The 17,127-nt window shown below is 42.9% G+C and overlaps 1 protein-coding gene across 5 annotated transcripts in view; it reads left to right on the forward strand.

Annotated features, from left to right (window-relative positions):
- Positions 1–17,127, forward strand: part of UBR2 (ubiquitin protein ligase E3 component n-recognin 2) — a 113,464-nt gene that overhangs the window by 65,773 nt on the left and 30,564 nt on the right. For all 5 annotated transcript variants that reach the window (XM_045010352.1, XM_045010351.1, XM_045010353.1 and 2 more), the window contains 9 exons: positions 127–179; positions 435–537; positions 1,000–1,048; positions 1,788–1,942; positions 7,083–7,185; positions 7,914–8,023; positions 8,308–8,388; positions 13,421–13,602; positions 15,355–15,554. In XM_045010352.1, coding sequence (XP_044866287.1) covers positions 127–179; positions 435–537; positions 1,000–1,048; positions 1,788–1,942; positions 7,083–7,185; positions 7,914–8,023; positions 8,308–8,388; positions 13,421–13,602; positions 15,355–15,554 — 1,036 coding nt within the window. The remainder of the gene's footprint in view (positions 1–126; positions 180–434; positions 538–999; positions 1,049–1,787; positions 1,943–7,082; positions 7,186–7,913; positions 8,024–8,307; positions 8,389–13,420; positions 13,603–15,354; positions 15,555–17,127) is intronic.

Genomic DNA, 17,127 nt, shown 5'->3' on the forward strand with positions numbered 1-17,127 from the left:
AGAATGACTTAGTACTGCATATATTTTGCATCACGTGCCTGGTGTTATATTTGATATGGCAGGAAAGAAGTTAATCAGATAACTAATGTGGTTATGCACCATTTCTATTTTTTTAACTCCATGCAGGAGAACAAGGAGACTGGAATGGAAAGTGTGATTGAAGCTGTTGCCTGTTTCAAGTATGTTTTACTTTTTATTGTAATAACTCACTTTAAAAAATTGAATGCGAGTTATTTATGTAAGGGAGTAAAACCATAGGCCAGAGCCGAAGCATTTCCCCACACAGCTCTGCTAATGTGCCTCATTCATAACCTGTATCACCTCTGCTATTTTAATGCTAGGACGTTTCATGAGCAGCAATTTTTAATCATGCCAATTTAGGATTAAGTTGCTCGTATAAATGGTTGTAACTAACATATATTCTTTCTTTATAGAAAACCTGGATTAACAGGCAGAGGATTGTATGAACTAAAACCAGAATGTACCAAGGATTTCAATCTCTATTTCTATCACTTTTCAAGGGCAGAGCAATCTAAGGTAACTAACAAAACCCAAGAGACTTATCACTTCTTAAACTCTCTTCTGTATACTTGGCTTCTAAAGCTGTATTCTTCTTTCAAGTGCTAATATGAGCCAATATTTTTAAACAAGCTTTACTCTTTGAGATCATATTTAGAGAATTTGACTCTGATTCTGCAATAAACCCTATGCCAGTGGACCACTGTGCAGAGATCCACTGAAATCAGTGAGGCTTCATGTAGGTGTAGGAGTCTGCCTGCACAGAACTCATTGCTTGGTTAGGGTCTTAATGTACCAAAATATTTTGATGACATAAGTTTCCATTCAGTTTTATGGAGTTCGCCACTTCAGTAGTTCCAACTATAAAAGCTCAGACTTGTCTCATAATTGTTGTGTTTAAAAAGTGGAGGGTATGTGTGTGTTGTCAGTTTGTGTCTTTGTACAGATTTGGAATAATCTTAGCACCATTCCTTTTGTCAGGCAGAGGAAGCACAAAGAAAGCTGAAAAGACAAAACAGAGAAGATACAGGTATTACCTTGGGGAAGTGGTGGGGGGGCGAAGTATGGTGTGTGTATATATATTCACATGGATACCCTCATTTTCTCTTATTTTCACACTCAAAGGCTATGCATTAGAATAACACCTTTTAGATTACCCAAAAAGCAATCTTTTTTTCTCCAACTCAGTAAGCAAGGATTTGAATTTAAATCTGTCTTGGAGCCAGCCTCCTGAATTCCTTATCCCCCCGCCCAGCATAGCTGCTTTTCTGACTCAGAGTAATTCTTGTTAAACAAAGGTGTCCCATTTTCAGAAAAAAAAATTAGTCTATCTGTATTGCCTACCCTTAGTGTTTTATATATTAATGCTTACTTCACTTCATTACCCCAATAATGTAAGGCAAAAAGTTTGTGGGAAATTAATGCTTTCCTTTGTTCCATGTCTCTGTTTAATGCTTTTTTTATAATTCAGTTAAGTAGTTTTTAGGTTTATGAAGTCTTGCATCCGACGAAGTGGGTATTCACCCACGAAAGCTCATGCTCCAAAACATCTGTTAGTCTATAAGGAGCCACAGGATTCTTTGCTGCTTTTACAGATCCAGACTAACACGGCTACCCCTCTGATACTTTACCTAATAATGCAACTTATCAAGCAATTACATAGTATATTTGTTTAGATTCTACTAAGTTGTTAAGAGAAGTTCTAAATTGTGTAAGTATTGGGAACGTTTCAAAAGCTTTAATGTTTAGCAAATTAATTTCTGTTTCAGCACTTCCTCCTCCTGTTCTGCCTCCTCTCTCTCCTCTTTTTGCAAGCCTGATTAATATTCTCCAGTCTGATGTCATGTTGTGCATTATGGGAACAATACTCCAGTGGGCAGTAGAACATAACAGCTATGCCTGGTCAGAGTCCATGCTGCAGAGGGTATGTATAGACGTTTAAGTCTGTGCACGTGTTAGAGTAGAAATATCCATTTTAGTGTATTGATATTTACAACTATGTATAGATCCTGGTAACTTCAATGGCATCAGGAATATTTTAACTGCCAAATGAAGTAAGCATGAAAAATGTAGAAGATCAAATGTAAATAGAGGATTTTTTTTCTAGCTTACTGTTAGTTAGAAAAATATCAACTAGCTAATTAATATTAGTTTTGAATTGCATGCAGCAAATCATCTTTGAGTATGAAAACACAGGTAGGGGAAGCATGTTCTAGAGCTCTTGGTACATTTTTAACAGGTGGCCTCAATTTCAAATATATTTGTATATGTAAGAGGAAAGAATTCTGTTTGGACTAGTTAGAATAATTCTATAATTTTATGGTAGGGAAAGCATTTTCCTTCTCTTGCAACCTTGTATTTTCAAGATTCTGTAACTTTAAAACAAAACAAAACAAAAAAAGTACATTTGGGTGTTGAAATATCCAAAGCTTGTTCTCTACTCAACGGTAAATCTTTTCTGAAAAATTGTTGTTTTTTTTGTTTTTTTTAAAAACACAATGGAAATGGAATTTTGAGAGACAAAAACAAGACAAAAAAGCAATTTTCTCCAGTTACGGGACTTTTCAGATTCTCTGTGTAACTTTATAATTGCCTTTTTTTAAAAAAAGACGCCACCACATTTTCAAGCTTGGCATAGACTTAATCCCCCATGAGGGCCCTTGTCTTTGAAGTATGAAAAAATTTAGTTTACAAATAAAAGTTTAATCTTAACTGGCAAAAGTAAGGATTACTTATCTGTGTAAAGACTGCGGGATTGGGCTCAAAAGTCTAACCATTTGAAAATGTATTTGATTCTGAGATCATACCTGTCTTTTGGAATGTTGAGACTGAATTTCCCAACTGTTTTTAAAATTCACTCTAATTTGATGCTTTGTGCTCAAAATATGCAGTGTATGAATTTGAACTGAATTGAATATCACACAGTAATACTGTACAAAATAATAACTGTGCTAGAGGGACAAGATGCAATTGCTGTGGGAACCATAACATTGAAATCTTAGCAACGTAAGAGTCAGGAAGTTTAATCATAATTAAGGCTACGATTTAGTCAGGGAGGTCACGGCAGTCATGGATTCCATGACTTCACCAGACCTCCATGACTTCTTCCACTTCAGCTGTCAGCAGCTGAAGCAGGGGCTGGAGGCAGAACTGTGTGCCCCTGCCCTGCTTCAACTGGGGCTGGATGGCTGGAATCAGGATTCTGCAGCTCCTGCCCTGCAGTTTGTGGAGGGACTGCAGCCGGGCTGTGTGCCCCTGTCCCACAGCTGTGACCAGCTCTAGAGTGGGGGCTGTGCACCCTTGTGGCTGCGTCCCAGCGGCCATGCGCCTCTGCCCCACAGCTGTGGCCAGCTCCAGAGCTGTGGCTGTGCACCCCCCGCCGTACCCCCTTTCCTGCGGCTATTGCGGGGGGCTGTGCTGCAGCCAGGGCCGTGCACCCCAGCCCCGCGGCTTCTGGCGGGAGCTACAGTTGGGGCTGCATGCCCCTTCCCAGCACCTGCAGCTGGCTGCAGCCAGCTCCAGAGCTGGGGCTGCGCTCCTCCTTCTGTGCCCCAGCCAGCCACATGGCTTCTGCTGGGCACCATGCTGCATCCGGGGCTGCACACCATGCTGCATCCGGGGCTGCGCACCCCTGCCCGGGGGCTACGGCCAGCTCTGGAGCAGGAGGCTGCAGCTGCTGGAGCTGGGGGTGTCCCCCCACAGTTGTGGGGGTCTTGGCCTGTCAGTCTCCCTCTTCCCCCATGAGACTCCATTTCTCCTCCCTATTTAGCCCTGCCCCCAGTTATTTTTAATGAAGTCATGGATAGGTCACAGGCTCCGTGATTTTTTGTTTATTGCCAGTGACCTGTCTGTGACTTTTACTAAAAGTAACTGTGACAAAATTTTAGCCTTAATCATAATTCAGTAACATATTTTTCATACATTTAATAGAGTCAGTATTTGAATATGTGAGCCTAATTCTACTCTGATACTTGCATATTAGTCCCATTGAAGTGAATGGAAGTTGAATGCATGTATTCGAGAGCAGAATTTTTCCCAAACAGTGACAGACTGCATCATATTGACAATTACCCTGAGAATTCAGATAATTTGGCTTGAATTAATAGTTTTCCAGTTAATTCATTCTAATTCCTTGGTTATGTTGAAGGATCCCAGGGCTTTGCACTTTCCCTTTATTATCTTCAGCTGTGTTACACTCAGGATTAGTGACTGTTTGTCTAATAAATGGCCCAAGGTAGTTACAATTTACTAGGTTCCTCTTTTTGTTAATTCCTGGAATTGAATGCTCCAGTACATGTGGAAGAACTTTCTCTGACTTTTCTGGAACTTAATCTGTGATAGCCAGAGACAGTATGTTTGACATGCTTCAGAGCTCACTTCTAGGTTTATCTATTTTAAACTCTTGATTTTGGCCATTTTATGGGCAGTTTGTATTTTCAGTTTAATGGGGCACCATTTATAAATTGGCAAATATCTGGATAACTGATTTTTATTTCAATCTTAAGATGCTGCTAGACAGTTAAGTTTCAATAGTTCATGTTTTAGTTTTTTCAGGTAACTTTCCTGTATGTTAGGGCAAAGAAGTTTAAAACTTGTGCATGCGTTTTATGCAAAAGTCCCAATAATAATATGTGGCTATCCCCAACAAGTGAAGAAATACAGCAGAAGCAGGTTGTGGTTAACCCAAACCAGGGTTGTTCTTTGTGCTATGGTCCCTATGGGTGCTTCACCTTAGGATGTATGTGCTCTCATGCATTCTTGATCACAGATTTTTAGTTAGCAGGGCCTGTGCCTGCATGCTATACACCGTTGTGCTCTGATGCAAGGATATGTAGGGAGGGGCAAACCTGCCACTGCCAATCCAGTTCCTTCACAGATGTCTTTGGCTCGAGATGGAGCATTGTAGTGTCCATGTTAACTTCACAGCTACCACCTTTATTCTTTATTTTTTTCTTAGTGTTTTATTTAATTTTGTTCTTTGTTTCTCATTTGGTTTAAGCACAGGTGTACGCTTTTGGGGGGTCCTCCCCTCAGTCCCCATCCAGTATTTTTGCGGTCAGGGCCGCCTTCACCCTTGGTGTTTATCTGCATTCTCCCTGGTTGGATTATGCCAAAGATCCTGGGTTTCCAACCCTGCAAGACCTGCCACGGGTCATTCCCCTCAGTGATGGGCATTCCAGGTGCCTCAGAGAGAGTCCCAGGGCCCATTTAAGTGCAAGATCTGCTCCAGATTTGAGCAGATCTAGGAAACGGAGGAAAGATAGATTGAAGCTCCTCTTCATGTAGCATTCCTTGAGAAGTGCAGGGTCCTACTTCCTCTCCGTACATTGGCCTCAGCTGCTCAGACTGTTCCAGTGACTTCACCCTTGGTAAACAGAGACCATGGGCCAGCTTTGGAAATGAAGCATTTTAAAAGGAAGAAACCGCATTCCCTAGAGAGACTCCGGAAGAAGGGAAAAGTCACCTTTAAGGCCAGGGAACTAGGAGACTTCACATCCTGAGATGGGTACTGCTTAGTCTTCTACAGGCCCCTGGACCAAGATTCCAGTAGACCAAGAAGACTTCTGGCACACCACTCATCGAGAAGTCTTCTAGCAAACTGCATCGAAGAGCATTGTCTTCGTTGGTACCAGAGGCGGAGACCTCCAGACCAAAGGACTCCTCGAGGAGCAAGGACTTCTCTAAGAAGCCTTCTTCAACTCCAGTGCCATACTTGGGTCACAGTGTGACCCAGGGAGTCACTCAGTGCCAACTGGCAGAGAACACACCATCCTGTAACTCGCATCAGGTCAGAAACACTCGTTGCTCCATCATTGCCTTCCCATCTGCTGCAGAGTCTTTTGGGGTTTTTGGTTGAGAAGGAATGGAGTGGTGGCAGGTCTGCCCCTTCTTATATACCCTTGCACTAGAGCATGAGGGCGTAGGTGCAGACCTCTGGACCCGTGGCTGCTGCTAACTAAAAATCTCCAAGAATACATTGTAGCATGCACATCCTAAGGCGGAGCACCCAAAGGGACAACACATCTCAAGTAACTCCAGTTACTGTACAGATAAGTAACCTTTTCTTCACAGTTGCTACACAGAAAAACAGAATGTTGGAAACACATGTAGAATACAGTACCGTATATTCCGGCGTATAAGACGACTTTCTATATTAAAAAACAACCCCCAAAAATCGGGGGTCGTCTTATACGCCGGGTATAAACAGCAGGCGGCTGGGATTTAAAAGGCTCTGTGCTCCCCGCCGCAGCGGGCAGCCCAGAGCCCTCTGACTCGCCGCCGCGGCTGGGATTTAAAAGGCTCTGGGCTCCCCGCCGCAGCGGGCAGCCCAGAGCCCTCTGATTCCCGGCTGCGGCTGGGATTTAAAAGGCTCTGGGCTCCCCGCCGCAGCGGGCAGCCCAGAGCCCTCTGATTCCCGGCCGCGGCTGGGATTTAAAAGGCTCTGGGCTCCCCGCCGCAGTGGGCAGCCCAGAGCCCTCTGATTCCCGGCTGCGGCTGGGATTTAAAAGGCTCTGGGCTCCCCCCCTCGGAAGGGGGGGTCGTCTTATAGGGCGAGTATAGGCCAAAACCTATATTTTAACTGTAAAATTAGGGGGTCGCCTTATACGCCGGAAAATACGGTACTTTTATATAGTAATAAAAACTTATTTCAAATAAGTCTTCAGAATGAAGACAGATATGCCAAAGACAATCTTAGCGAGATGGGGTGGGTGAGGTAATATCTTTTCTTGGACCAACTTCTATTGGTGAGAGACAAATTTTCAAGCCACACAGAGCTCTCCCTCATGCCTCTGTGTGGCTCGAAAGCTGCTATCACCAACAGAAGTTGGTCCAATAAATTATCTCACCCACTTTGTCTCTTTAATATCCTGGGACTGACACAGCTACAACTACGCTGCAAAGACAATCTAGGTAGTTACTATCTAAAGTTCACTTTCTTGTAATTTTGCTTTTTACTCAATTGTTTCTCTCTCAATATAGTGTTTTTAGTGCCTTTATAGACATTAGGGGATTGTATAAAATGTTTTTTTCATACAAGGTCTGAAATTTGTGATTTTATTTAGGTTTTGCACTTGATAGGAATGGCACTACAAGAAGAAAAACAACACCTAGAGAATCTCAATGAAGAGAGTGTTGTAACATTTACCTTCACTCAGAAGATCTCAAGTATGTCCATTCCTCAGATGTTTAGCAAATTTAAAAGATGCTTTTTAAATACACTTTAAATCTGTATGTATATAATTCAGTGCACAAAACCTCCAGAAGTATAGAATTTTACAAAAATAATCTGTTGTAGAAAGTGTGCATGTACATCAGTGTTTAGGTTCTGAAATATCTAACAGTAGGGATAGTGTCATGCCTGATAAGCTTAATATTTATCTCCTGTGTTTTAAATATTATCTTTTTCTAATATTACATTATTTTTAAAATGTCCCACTGATAAGCTTTTTTTGTTGTTGTTTCTTTTACTACAAATTGACCAAGTTAATATTACAACAGTCTTAAAATCCTGCTCCTTAATTTAATGACCAAACACTGGGTCTGTTGGGCTTAGCTATATATTTGATAAAAGTATCTTGTTATTCCTTCACTGCATCTTCCAGCTAGTTCCTGTGATCTGGTAAAGTCACTATATTGACAAGATTCTTGCTTTGAAGTGAGCAGAAAGTTTATCACTATCATTCCCTTGTACCAGTTCCAAGCTAGCACAGAGGGCAGAGTGACAGTGTGTATGGTCTTGAAAACCCTGTCAAAAAGCAGGATTTTTAGACTGTTACATCTCTAATTTATAGGATTTAGAGATGGCTTATGAAGTTATTTTGAAACATAACATGTTTAGTCCAGTATAAACAGGTCAAATACACTGAATATAGCTGTCTATATCTTTGTTGTAGGACCTGGTGAGGCACCCAGTAATTCCCCTAGTATATTAGCTATGCTAGAAACTTTGCAAAATGCACGTCATCTAGAAGTGCACAAGGACATGATCAGATGGATTCTGAAGGTAATTCAGAGTTTTATTTTTAGGATTTTTCATGAATGATATAAAATGATCACAATACATAGCTAATTAAATTGGGCTGGTTTTAGAAATTCATTATTAGAAAAAGTCACTGTTCCCTTATGCTCTCCTCCCCCAGTTTGTTTGTTGCATCCTCTCATCTTACAGCATTCAGCACAGTGGGTTTCTGGTCCGTGAGTGGGAACCTTATACACTAGCATAGCTAACAAACAGTTATTATTTGTATTATTTAAATGCCACAAGCTAACTAATTTTTCTTGTTGCAGACTTTTAATGCCATTAAGAAGCTAAGAGAGAGCTCTTCTACAAGTCCTGTCCCTGAGACTGAAGGAAATATTATAGAAGAGGTAAAAATAAGCTACAGCAGGTTATGATGTTAGTTGTACTAAAACAGCTGTAGGTCATGAACTGCAATGGACAACATTTTTAATTAGTGACCTAAAATCAGGACAGAATCTGCAGCTATGTCTTTTAAAAATATAGTTCACATTCTGGCACGCAAGCTGCCGTTTAGTCAGCCTTGGTACAGAGAAGTTAGTTCGGTCTGTGGGGAGGGGTTCTTATTCATAACTTCATCACTGAGGCTACGTCTACACTACCCGCCCGAGTCGGCAGGTAGCGTTCGACTTCTCGGAGTTCGATATATCGCGTCTCATCTAGATGCGATATATCGAACTCTGAACACGCTCCCGTCGACTCCGGAACTCCACCACCGCGAACGGCGGTGGCGGAGTCGACGGGGGAGCCATGGACTTCGATCCCGCGGCATCTGGACGGGTGAGTAGTTCGAACTAAGGTAGTTTGAATTCAGCTACGCTATTCGCGTAGCTGAACTTGCGTACCTTAGTTCGACCCCCCCACCCCTAGTGTAGACCAGGCCTGAGTCTGCATTTTTCCTGTGTGAGGCCTCCCTAGCTGGTAAGCAGGGCCTGGAGACTTTGCTCTTTCCATTATTTCTGACTATTTTGGAGGCTGCTCAGAGACGTTTAAGAGATAAATATTGTTTCTTCTATTCTGTAGGTTGTTCCAAGGGTATTAGATCACCCTACCTATTTGTTTAGGTCTAGATTACGCTCGTTAGGCATGGCTTAGAGTAAAGGGTATTGGGAAGACACAATATCTTAGGGAAGCACAGTTTACATGGAGGGGAAGGCAGTGCCATGGCCACACCTTCTCCACAGGAGAAGAAATGAAGCAATCTCTGCACTTCTGGGACTCTTGCACAGTCTGTATTTCTGCCTGGCCCTTACATGAGCCAGACAGTTGAGGAGACTGCATAACAGCCAAACAATCATTTTATGTATGTATGTATGTGTGTATCATCATTTGTGACTTATAAATAGCTGAGGAATTAAAAAGTTAATATGGTAAAAATTGGAAATGTAACATTAAGTTCTTCAAGTGCTTGCACATGTAATTTTCAATGTACGTGTGTGCATGCCCCGAGCACAGTTGCTGGCATTTTTTCCATTAGTGGTATCCATTGGGTTGGTTCGAGCGCTCCCTGGCGTCGCACGCTCATAGCGTCTGTACCAACCCCATTCCCCTTCAATTCCTTCTTACTGCCCATGACAGTTGCTGGAACCTTCATTGCCTAGGTAGTACTTAGTGGATTTTCTCTCAATTTTAGTTTGCATAGTTATTGTAGTTTTTTAGAAGTTAGTGTAGTTTTAGTAGTTTCTAGATAGTTTGGGCTCCTCAGCTTTTAGATAAGGGAGTTGTCCACTGTCCCAGTGCCGAGGCATGCCTTGGTCACCAGCGTTCAAGCCCAGGGCCACCGAGAGCAGGTTCGGGCCCCCCAGCAAGGGCAGACCGGCTAAACAAGGCCAACAAAGCCGGGCCCCGGGCCCTCTTCCGGGCCCCGGTAATTTGTACCGGCTTCCCCCCACTCTCGTTGGCCCTGTTCAAGCCTTGCACTTTGTGCAGTAAGTCTATGCCTTTGAGAAACCCGCACTCGAGCTGCCTCAAGTGTTTAGGGGAGGCTCATAGGAAAGACCGCTGTCAAATTTGCAAGGAGCTTAAGCCCTGGATTCAGAAGGACCGAGCTGCTCGACTTAAGGTCCTACTCATGGAGACAGCTCTAAGGCCAGCCTCAGAGCCGCGCTTGGACTCGGCACTGAGTACCTCTGCCTTGGTGCAGAGCACTCCTCCATCAACCTGGGTCTCCCAGCACTGATCACCTTCTCTGGTGCACATAAAGAAACACCGAAAGCACCGGGAGAAGAGATCTTTGGTGCCGAAGGACTAGGGAGAGAGAGCCATGTCAGGCCGCTCTTTGTCCCTGATACATCACCGTCAGGAACCTGCAGCCATGGCACCACGGCGCCCTATGATGATGACTCAGGGTCGCTGACAGCTGCAAGATCTCTTCTGCGACCCTCTCCGGCACTGAGTGGCATGGCACCGCCCTAGTCTCCGCAGCACAGCTCATCGTCATCCGACTTGGAAGTGGGATTTTATTCCCCTCATGAATGCAGCCGACGTCACTGCTCCCCAGGTGTTCTTACCCCACCTCAGCACCGAGTTCTTTGGTACCCCAGGGCACCTGGCCATCATATCTATGGGGTCTGCCTACCATGCAGTGGCCCTTCTGGAACCACATAGTCTCCTTGAGTTCCATCATTCCCTCACTGGATCCTGGGGATTAGTATGCTGACCTCAATCTAAAGGAAGCCTACTTTCACATTTCAATTTTTCCTGGTCACAGGCGTTTCCTAACGTTGGTAGTGAACTGAAACCACTACCAGTTTGTGGTGCTCCCTTTCAGCCTGTTGACTGTCCTGCAGGTTTTCACAAAGTACATGGTGGTAGTAGCAGCCTTCTTCAGAAAGAAGGGAGTCCCTGTTTTCCCATACCTTGACAACTGGCAAGTCAAGGGCCAGTCCAGAGCGCAAATGGAAGCAGACATCTGTCTCATCCAGTCGATTTTCAAAGCATTTTCTGTTAAATGTCCAGAAGTCCACCTTGATCCCAGTTTAGAGGATAGAGTTGACTGGAGCACTACTAGACTCTGTGCAAGCAAGGGCTCTACTTCCGGATGACTGGATCCTCTCAATTTCATCCCTAATAATATCTCTTCAAGGTCATTGGATCACAACCATGCAAAACTGCCTGAGCATCCTGGGTCACATGGCATCATGCACACATATAGAACAACATGCAAGTCTATGACTCCGACTTCTACAAGACTGGCTAGCCACAGTCTACTCTCCCTCTTGCCATCACTTTGACTCAGTGCTCACAATTCCAGTACAGGTCCTCGACTTGCTAATATGGTGGCTGGACAGCCAGATTGTATGTGCAGGGGTACTCTTCTTGAATCCCCAGCCATCCTTGTCTCTGGTATGTGATGTGTTGGCCCTGACTCAAAAAGAGCTCTCCCTGCACATCAATGTCAGGGAATTTAGGGCAGTGTGTCTAGCCTGCCAGGCATTTCTGCCTCACCTGACTGGCAAATCCATTTCAATCCTCATGGACAATAGGATTGCTATGTTCTACATAAACAGGCAGGGTGGGCCATGTTCTTTCCCCCGGGGCCAGGAAGCAATCCATCTGTGGGAGTTCTATATCAATCACTCCATCAGTCAGTCATCTTGCGTTCCTGGGACTCAGAACCAGCTGACAGATAGCCTCAGCAGATCTTTTTCCTCTCGCCATGAGAGGTCTTTCTGTCCAGACATTGTGAGGGACATCTTCCCATGGTGGGGGACTCCCCTTATAGATCAGTTTGCCACCTGAACCAACAGGAAATGCTCCCAGTTTTCCCTGCGAGGTCACAGCCCAGGGTCTCTTGCAGATGCATTCCGGTTACAGTGTACAAAGCACCTGTACTACACATTTCCTCCTATCCCACTGATTCACAAGGTTATGATGAAGATCAAGTGGGACTGAGCATGGGTCATCCTCTTAGCCCCGGCGTGGCCCAGGCAGCATTGGAAATGGAAACACCACTGTAGTTTCTGCTGAACCCAAACTTGATATCCTGGGGTCATGGCCGACTGCGGCATTCGAACCTCGCATCCCTTCATCTGACGGCCTGGAAGGTCCATGGTTGAATCCAAAGGAGCTAGTTTGCTTGGAGCAAGTCTATGAGGTTCTAATGGGCAGTAGAAACCATCTACCAGAGCCACATCCTCCATCTGGTGTTCCTGCCCTTGCAGTCATCCCTGCAACTTATTCTAGATTACCTGCTTCCGCTCGGACAACAAAGTCTAGCTCTTTCGTCAGTCAGGGATCCCATCCCCATGTGGGACCTAAACCTTGTCCTGTCAAAGCTCACAGGACCCCCGTTTGAACCTTTTGGCAACATGCTCGTTGTTGCATCACCCCTGGAAAGTAGGCTTCCTGCTGGCCATCACTTCGGCCAGGAAGGTTTCAGAGATCCAAGCCTTTACCTTGGAGCCCCCATATACGGTCCTTTTTCAAACACAGCATTCAGTTGAGACTACACCCATGATTCCTTCTGAAAGAGGTCTCGCAATTCCATTGCCATCTAGCAGTTTTTCTGCCAGTGTTTTGCCATAAGCCACATGCAAATAGAGAAGAATATTGCCTCCATTCATTGGACATTCAGTGTGCTCTGTCTGTTTTACATACAAACAACCAAACCATTCCACAGATCCACTCAGCTGTTCATAGTAATAGCAGAAAGAATGAAAGGTCTCCCCATTTCTGCACAGAGAATCTCATCATGGATTACTTAGGGTCTCAGAGCATGTTACAAACTTGTGGATATTCTGCCCCGGGCTAACCTACTGTGCATTCTACAAGCTCCCAAGCCTACTCTGCTGCTTTTTTGGCACAAGTTCCAATTCAGGACATCTGCAGGGTGGCAACTTGGTTGACAGTTCACACATTCATGACTCACTATGCCATTACACAACAGGACAGAGAGCATGCCAGCTTCGACTGGGTTGTGTTACAGTTGGCCTGTCCTTAATCTCCAAACCTACCTCCAGTGCAACTGCTTGTGAGTCGCCTACATTGGAATGGACATGTTCAAGCACTTGAAAAAGAAAAAATGGTTACTAGCCTTTCTGTAACGGTTGTTCTTTGACACGTTGCAGATGTCAATTCCAAAACCTACCCTCCGTCCCTGCTCTGAGACAGTCGGTAAGAAGAAACTGAAGGGGAGTGGGGTTGGCAGGGTCCTTTATACCGATGCTATGAGCACGCGACTCCAGGGGGCGCTAGAGCTGATCCAACAGATACAATTAAGGGGAAAAAATCCAGCAACTCTGCTCGGGGCACGCACACACGTCCATTGGAATGGACATGTGCAACACATCTCAAAGAACAACAGTTACAGAAATGTTAAGAACCATTTTTGGTCCATTGTAATATGTTTTTAAAATTATTAACTGAACAATAAAATTGCAGGGTTCACGAGATAAAGACAAAGCTGAGAGGAAGCGAAAAGCTGAGATTGCTAGGCTGCGCAGAGAGAAGATCATGGCTCAGATGTCTGAGATGCAGCGGCACTTCATTGATGAGAACAAAGAACTCTTTCAGCAGACTTTAGAAGAACTAGCTACTTCAACCTCCAGAGCACTCGATAATAGGTGAAAGGAAAACATTTTAAGTAAAACTTTGAGAGAGTTGATGAATCTCTTTTGTTACTTTCAAATCAAATATCCTCTAGTCTTTCTATTTGAACTCAAAAGCTAAATTTTCCTTTTCTCAGCAGACAACTGTCCAGCTCTTTCAGACCATTTGTTGCTTTTTTCAGACCGCTTTTTTTCTGCACACTGCTAAGATTATAGCCAAATTGCACTAAATATCCATGACTGATTCAGAAAATTAAACAGACAACAACAAAAAACCCTGCCTGGCTTATAAAATCTTGGTTAGGAAATGTGGTCAGTATGACGATTAATTGTTAATTATATTAGGGAAAGTTGTTTTGGACATAGGGAAGTGGGACTAACTAGTATCTGTTTGTGAGGGGTGGGGAAAAATTACTTATAACCAGCTGAAGATCCAAACTAAGGTGTGTATTGTGGGGGATTGGCAGATGGAAAATGTGGCATTTGGTATGTGAAGCAGTTGGGGACAGCTGGGAAAAGTACAAGCGTGGCCTCTACTTATATAGGGGTAGGTAGTGTATAGAAATGAAGCTTCATTGCTTCCAGGGGAGGATTTCTGTTTTATCTGGTCTGAATCAAGATTTATAAAACTCTATGGTAGTACTTATGAAATCCTGAATGTAGTATTCCAAACCCAACAATAGATCATTAATGTTAAAAAAACTACATTAAGAGTGTTAAAATGCCATCTTAAACTAACAAAACCAATCTGTTAAGTTGTTGTTGGGTAGAAACTAAAGCCTCCAGTATTTGATTGAGTTTGGATGCTATTTTTAATGTAACCCCTGTGTACTATGTGTAATTAGATATTAAATTATTGTCCCCCTAGTTGTAAACTTTAAAAAACACACCAAACTAAAGACTAAGATTTGCATACACCTCTGTAGCTTTTACTTTCAAGCGTAGATTTAATGATTTAACTGCAATTTTAATCTGGAAACAGTTAAAATATGATTTCAAGAAAGCCAAGAATATTTTCATGTTAACATCTGGAGGACATAAGGTCTCTCTGAAATGTATTGTTGTACAGTGGTTTTTGGGGACACATGCATGGATGTATATGTAGTAACTCCTCACTTAACGTCCTAGTTATGTTCTTGAAAAATGCAACTTTAAGCGAAATGATGTTAAGTGAATCCAATTTCCCCATAAGAATTAACCTCCCTCAATTTACATTATGTTTCAGGGAATTTTTTTTGCCAGACAAGACATTATATACATATACAGTATAAGTTTTAAATAATTTTAAACAAACAATTTAATACTGTAGTCACCAATGATTGTGAAGCTTGGTTGAGGCAGGGCGTAGCGGGGTTGGAGCACCGGGGCTTGCCATGCTCCGCCTGCTGGGTGCTCCAGCTGAGGAGTGGGGTCTGTGTGCCAGGGCTTGCACCGTTCTGGGCACTCCAGACGGGGAGTGGGCAAGCCGCTGCGCCCAGACCCTGCGCCCAGGATGGAGCACCGCCAGGGGGGAGCCAAACAACGTTACAAGGGGAAGTTGCAGGACTTTAAAGGAGTATGTTCTCTAACAGATCAGCAACCTAATAACAAAACAACATTATCCGGGACAACATTAAGTGAGGAGTTACTATATGACAAATGTTTGCTTATTTACAAAAATAAAATGAATGAACATAAAACTACACCAATAAACTAATAAAAACTTAAAGCATGATCTAATTTAAATAATTGTCAAATGATGTACTCACTAGTATAATTTGATTCTAGTCCTACAGTTTCAGATACAAAACTTACAGCTTTGGGACCAAAGCAAACTAGAGTGACTGAACGGAGACAGGTTGTTACCTGTATATTGTGTCAAGAAGAACAGGAGGTTAAAGTGGACAGCAGGGCTATGGTCTTGGCAACATTTGTTCAGAGATCTACTGTATTGTCTAAAAACCGGAACAAAGTTATTCAGGATCCTGGTAAGTTGTATTCATATTTTTACTATAACATTCGGAAAGAATCATCTGTATCTGCCCTGTTTCTTCTTCTGAAGTAGATGTGTTCCACTGTGCCCCTTTTCATTAGTTAACTATATAATTGTGAGCAAGCTCAGACGTAATCAGTGGCAAAATGATCCTTGATTCTGTTAGGAACATGCCTCATAAGTGGTAGCTAGGAAACAGAGGCAATATAATATCTAAAATGCTTCCTCTAGTCATAATTATAAATTCAGTTATTGAAAACTGAGGTGTGTCAGGGGAAGGTACATTATATTTTCATGGGTAGAGTAATGGGAATGAGAGAGTGGCAATATGGATGTATTGGAGATGATCTACAAGTCATTATTAAAAGGCTTGTGAATGTGAAGCCATTAAATGTTTTCCAGTTGAGTTTGTAACACCAAGCCATTCCTCAATGGCTTTCAGGTGTTAGTCCCATGTTTTTCTTTATTCCATCCCAATTATTGGTGTAACTGGAAGCCTGATAGTGCAAGATCTAGCAAATACCCGACTGTCTGGTGAGCAGCGCCTGAAACAAAATATGCTATAATAAATTAAGAGGCAGTGCTGATATCTAGCTACAGTGGCAAATGGAGCTGCCTGCCCCAGTGTTTCAAATAGACCTTTCACTATGCATGAGGAGGCTTGTTAGGAGCAGAATTACCGGCTCAGCTTCATGGTTGCCTCAGCCAGTGAAACTCCTATAATTTTCCGCCTGAGGATGTCTGCAGTGCAGGTGGGAGTGAGCTGCACAGCCTGCCTGTACAGACTCATTAGCAGGGTCCAGGCTAGCATGCTAAAAGTATAAATGTGAATGTTCCTGCTTTCTTTCAAACTCACTCTATCCTCTAGGTTTGAGAGCTTGAGTTGGAACATCCCATGTTGATATTTTTAGTGTGCTAGTACTAGCTTCCAGCTTCAGCATAGACATACCATCAGAGTCTCCTGATTTTCTCCCCCATTTATACCCTCCTAAGAAATCACCCTGAGCCATAACCTCTCACTACACAGAGGATATATTATGTTAGGACATAAATAATACATATATCAGTTGTTCTATGCCTGAATTTATGTTAAACATTTGGCAGCAGTGAGTTCATTTAATGTATATAAGTGACATATGCCTTAATAATCTGTATAAAATTTTTCTCAGTACAGGGTTTTTTTTCTTGTTAGATTCTTTTTGGTAGAGAAACTCAGGAAAAAACATTTTGGTTTCAAGACTTTTCTGGAACAGCTCATTTTTGGTTGGTTGGGATTGTCTCATCTGAAATATTCTCCGTTCATATGACGTGTATGCAAATACACAATATTTTTCAGTACTACATCATACCTCTCTATTCCACTTACATAAAATTAATCATGTTCTGTAGGCCTGATCTCCACCCCTTCCCCCTGGGGTGCTGAACACTCAAAATTCCAGTTAAACAGAATGGGTGCTGCTTGTGTTCAGTGCCTCTGAAATTCAGAGCCTGTTTGTTTTTTATTTCATCTTTAATAACTAACTATTATGTATTTATAACTGAGCCTTTAAACTGTGTTTCAAATAACC

Source organism: Mauremys mutica, chromosome 3, assembly GCF_020497125.1.
Source record: "Mauremys mutica isolate MM-2020 ecotype Southern chromosome 3, ASM2049712v1, whole genome shotgun sequence".
NCBI lineage: Eukaryota > Metazoa > Chordata > Testudines > Geoemydidae > Mauremys > Mauremys mutica.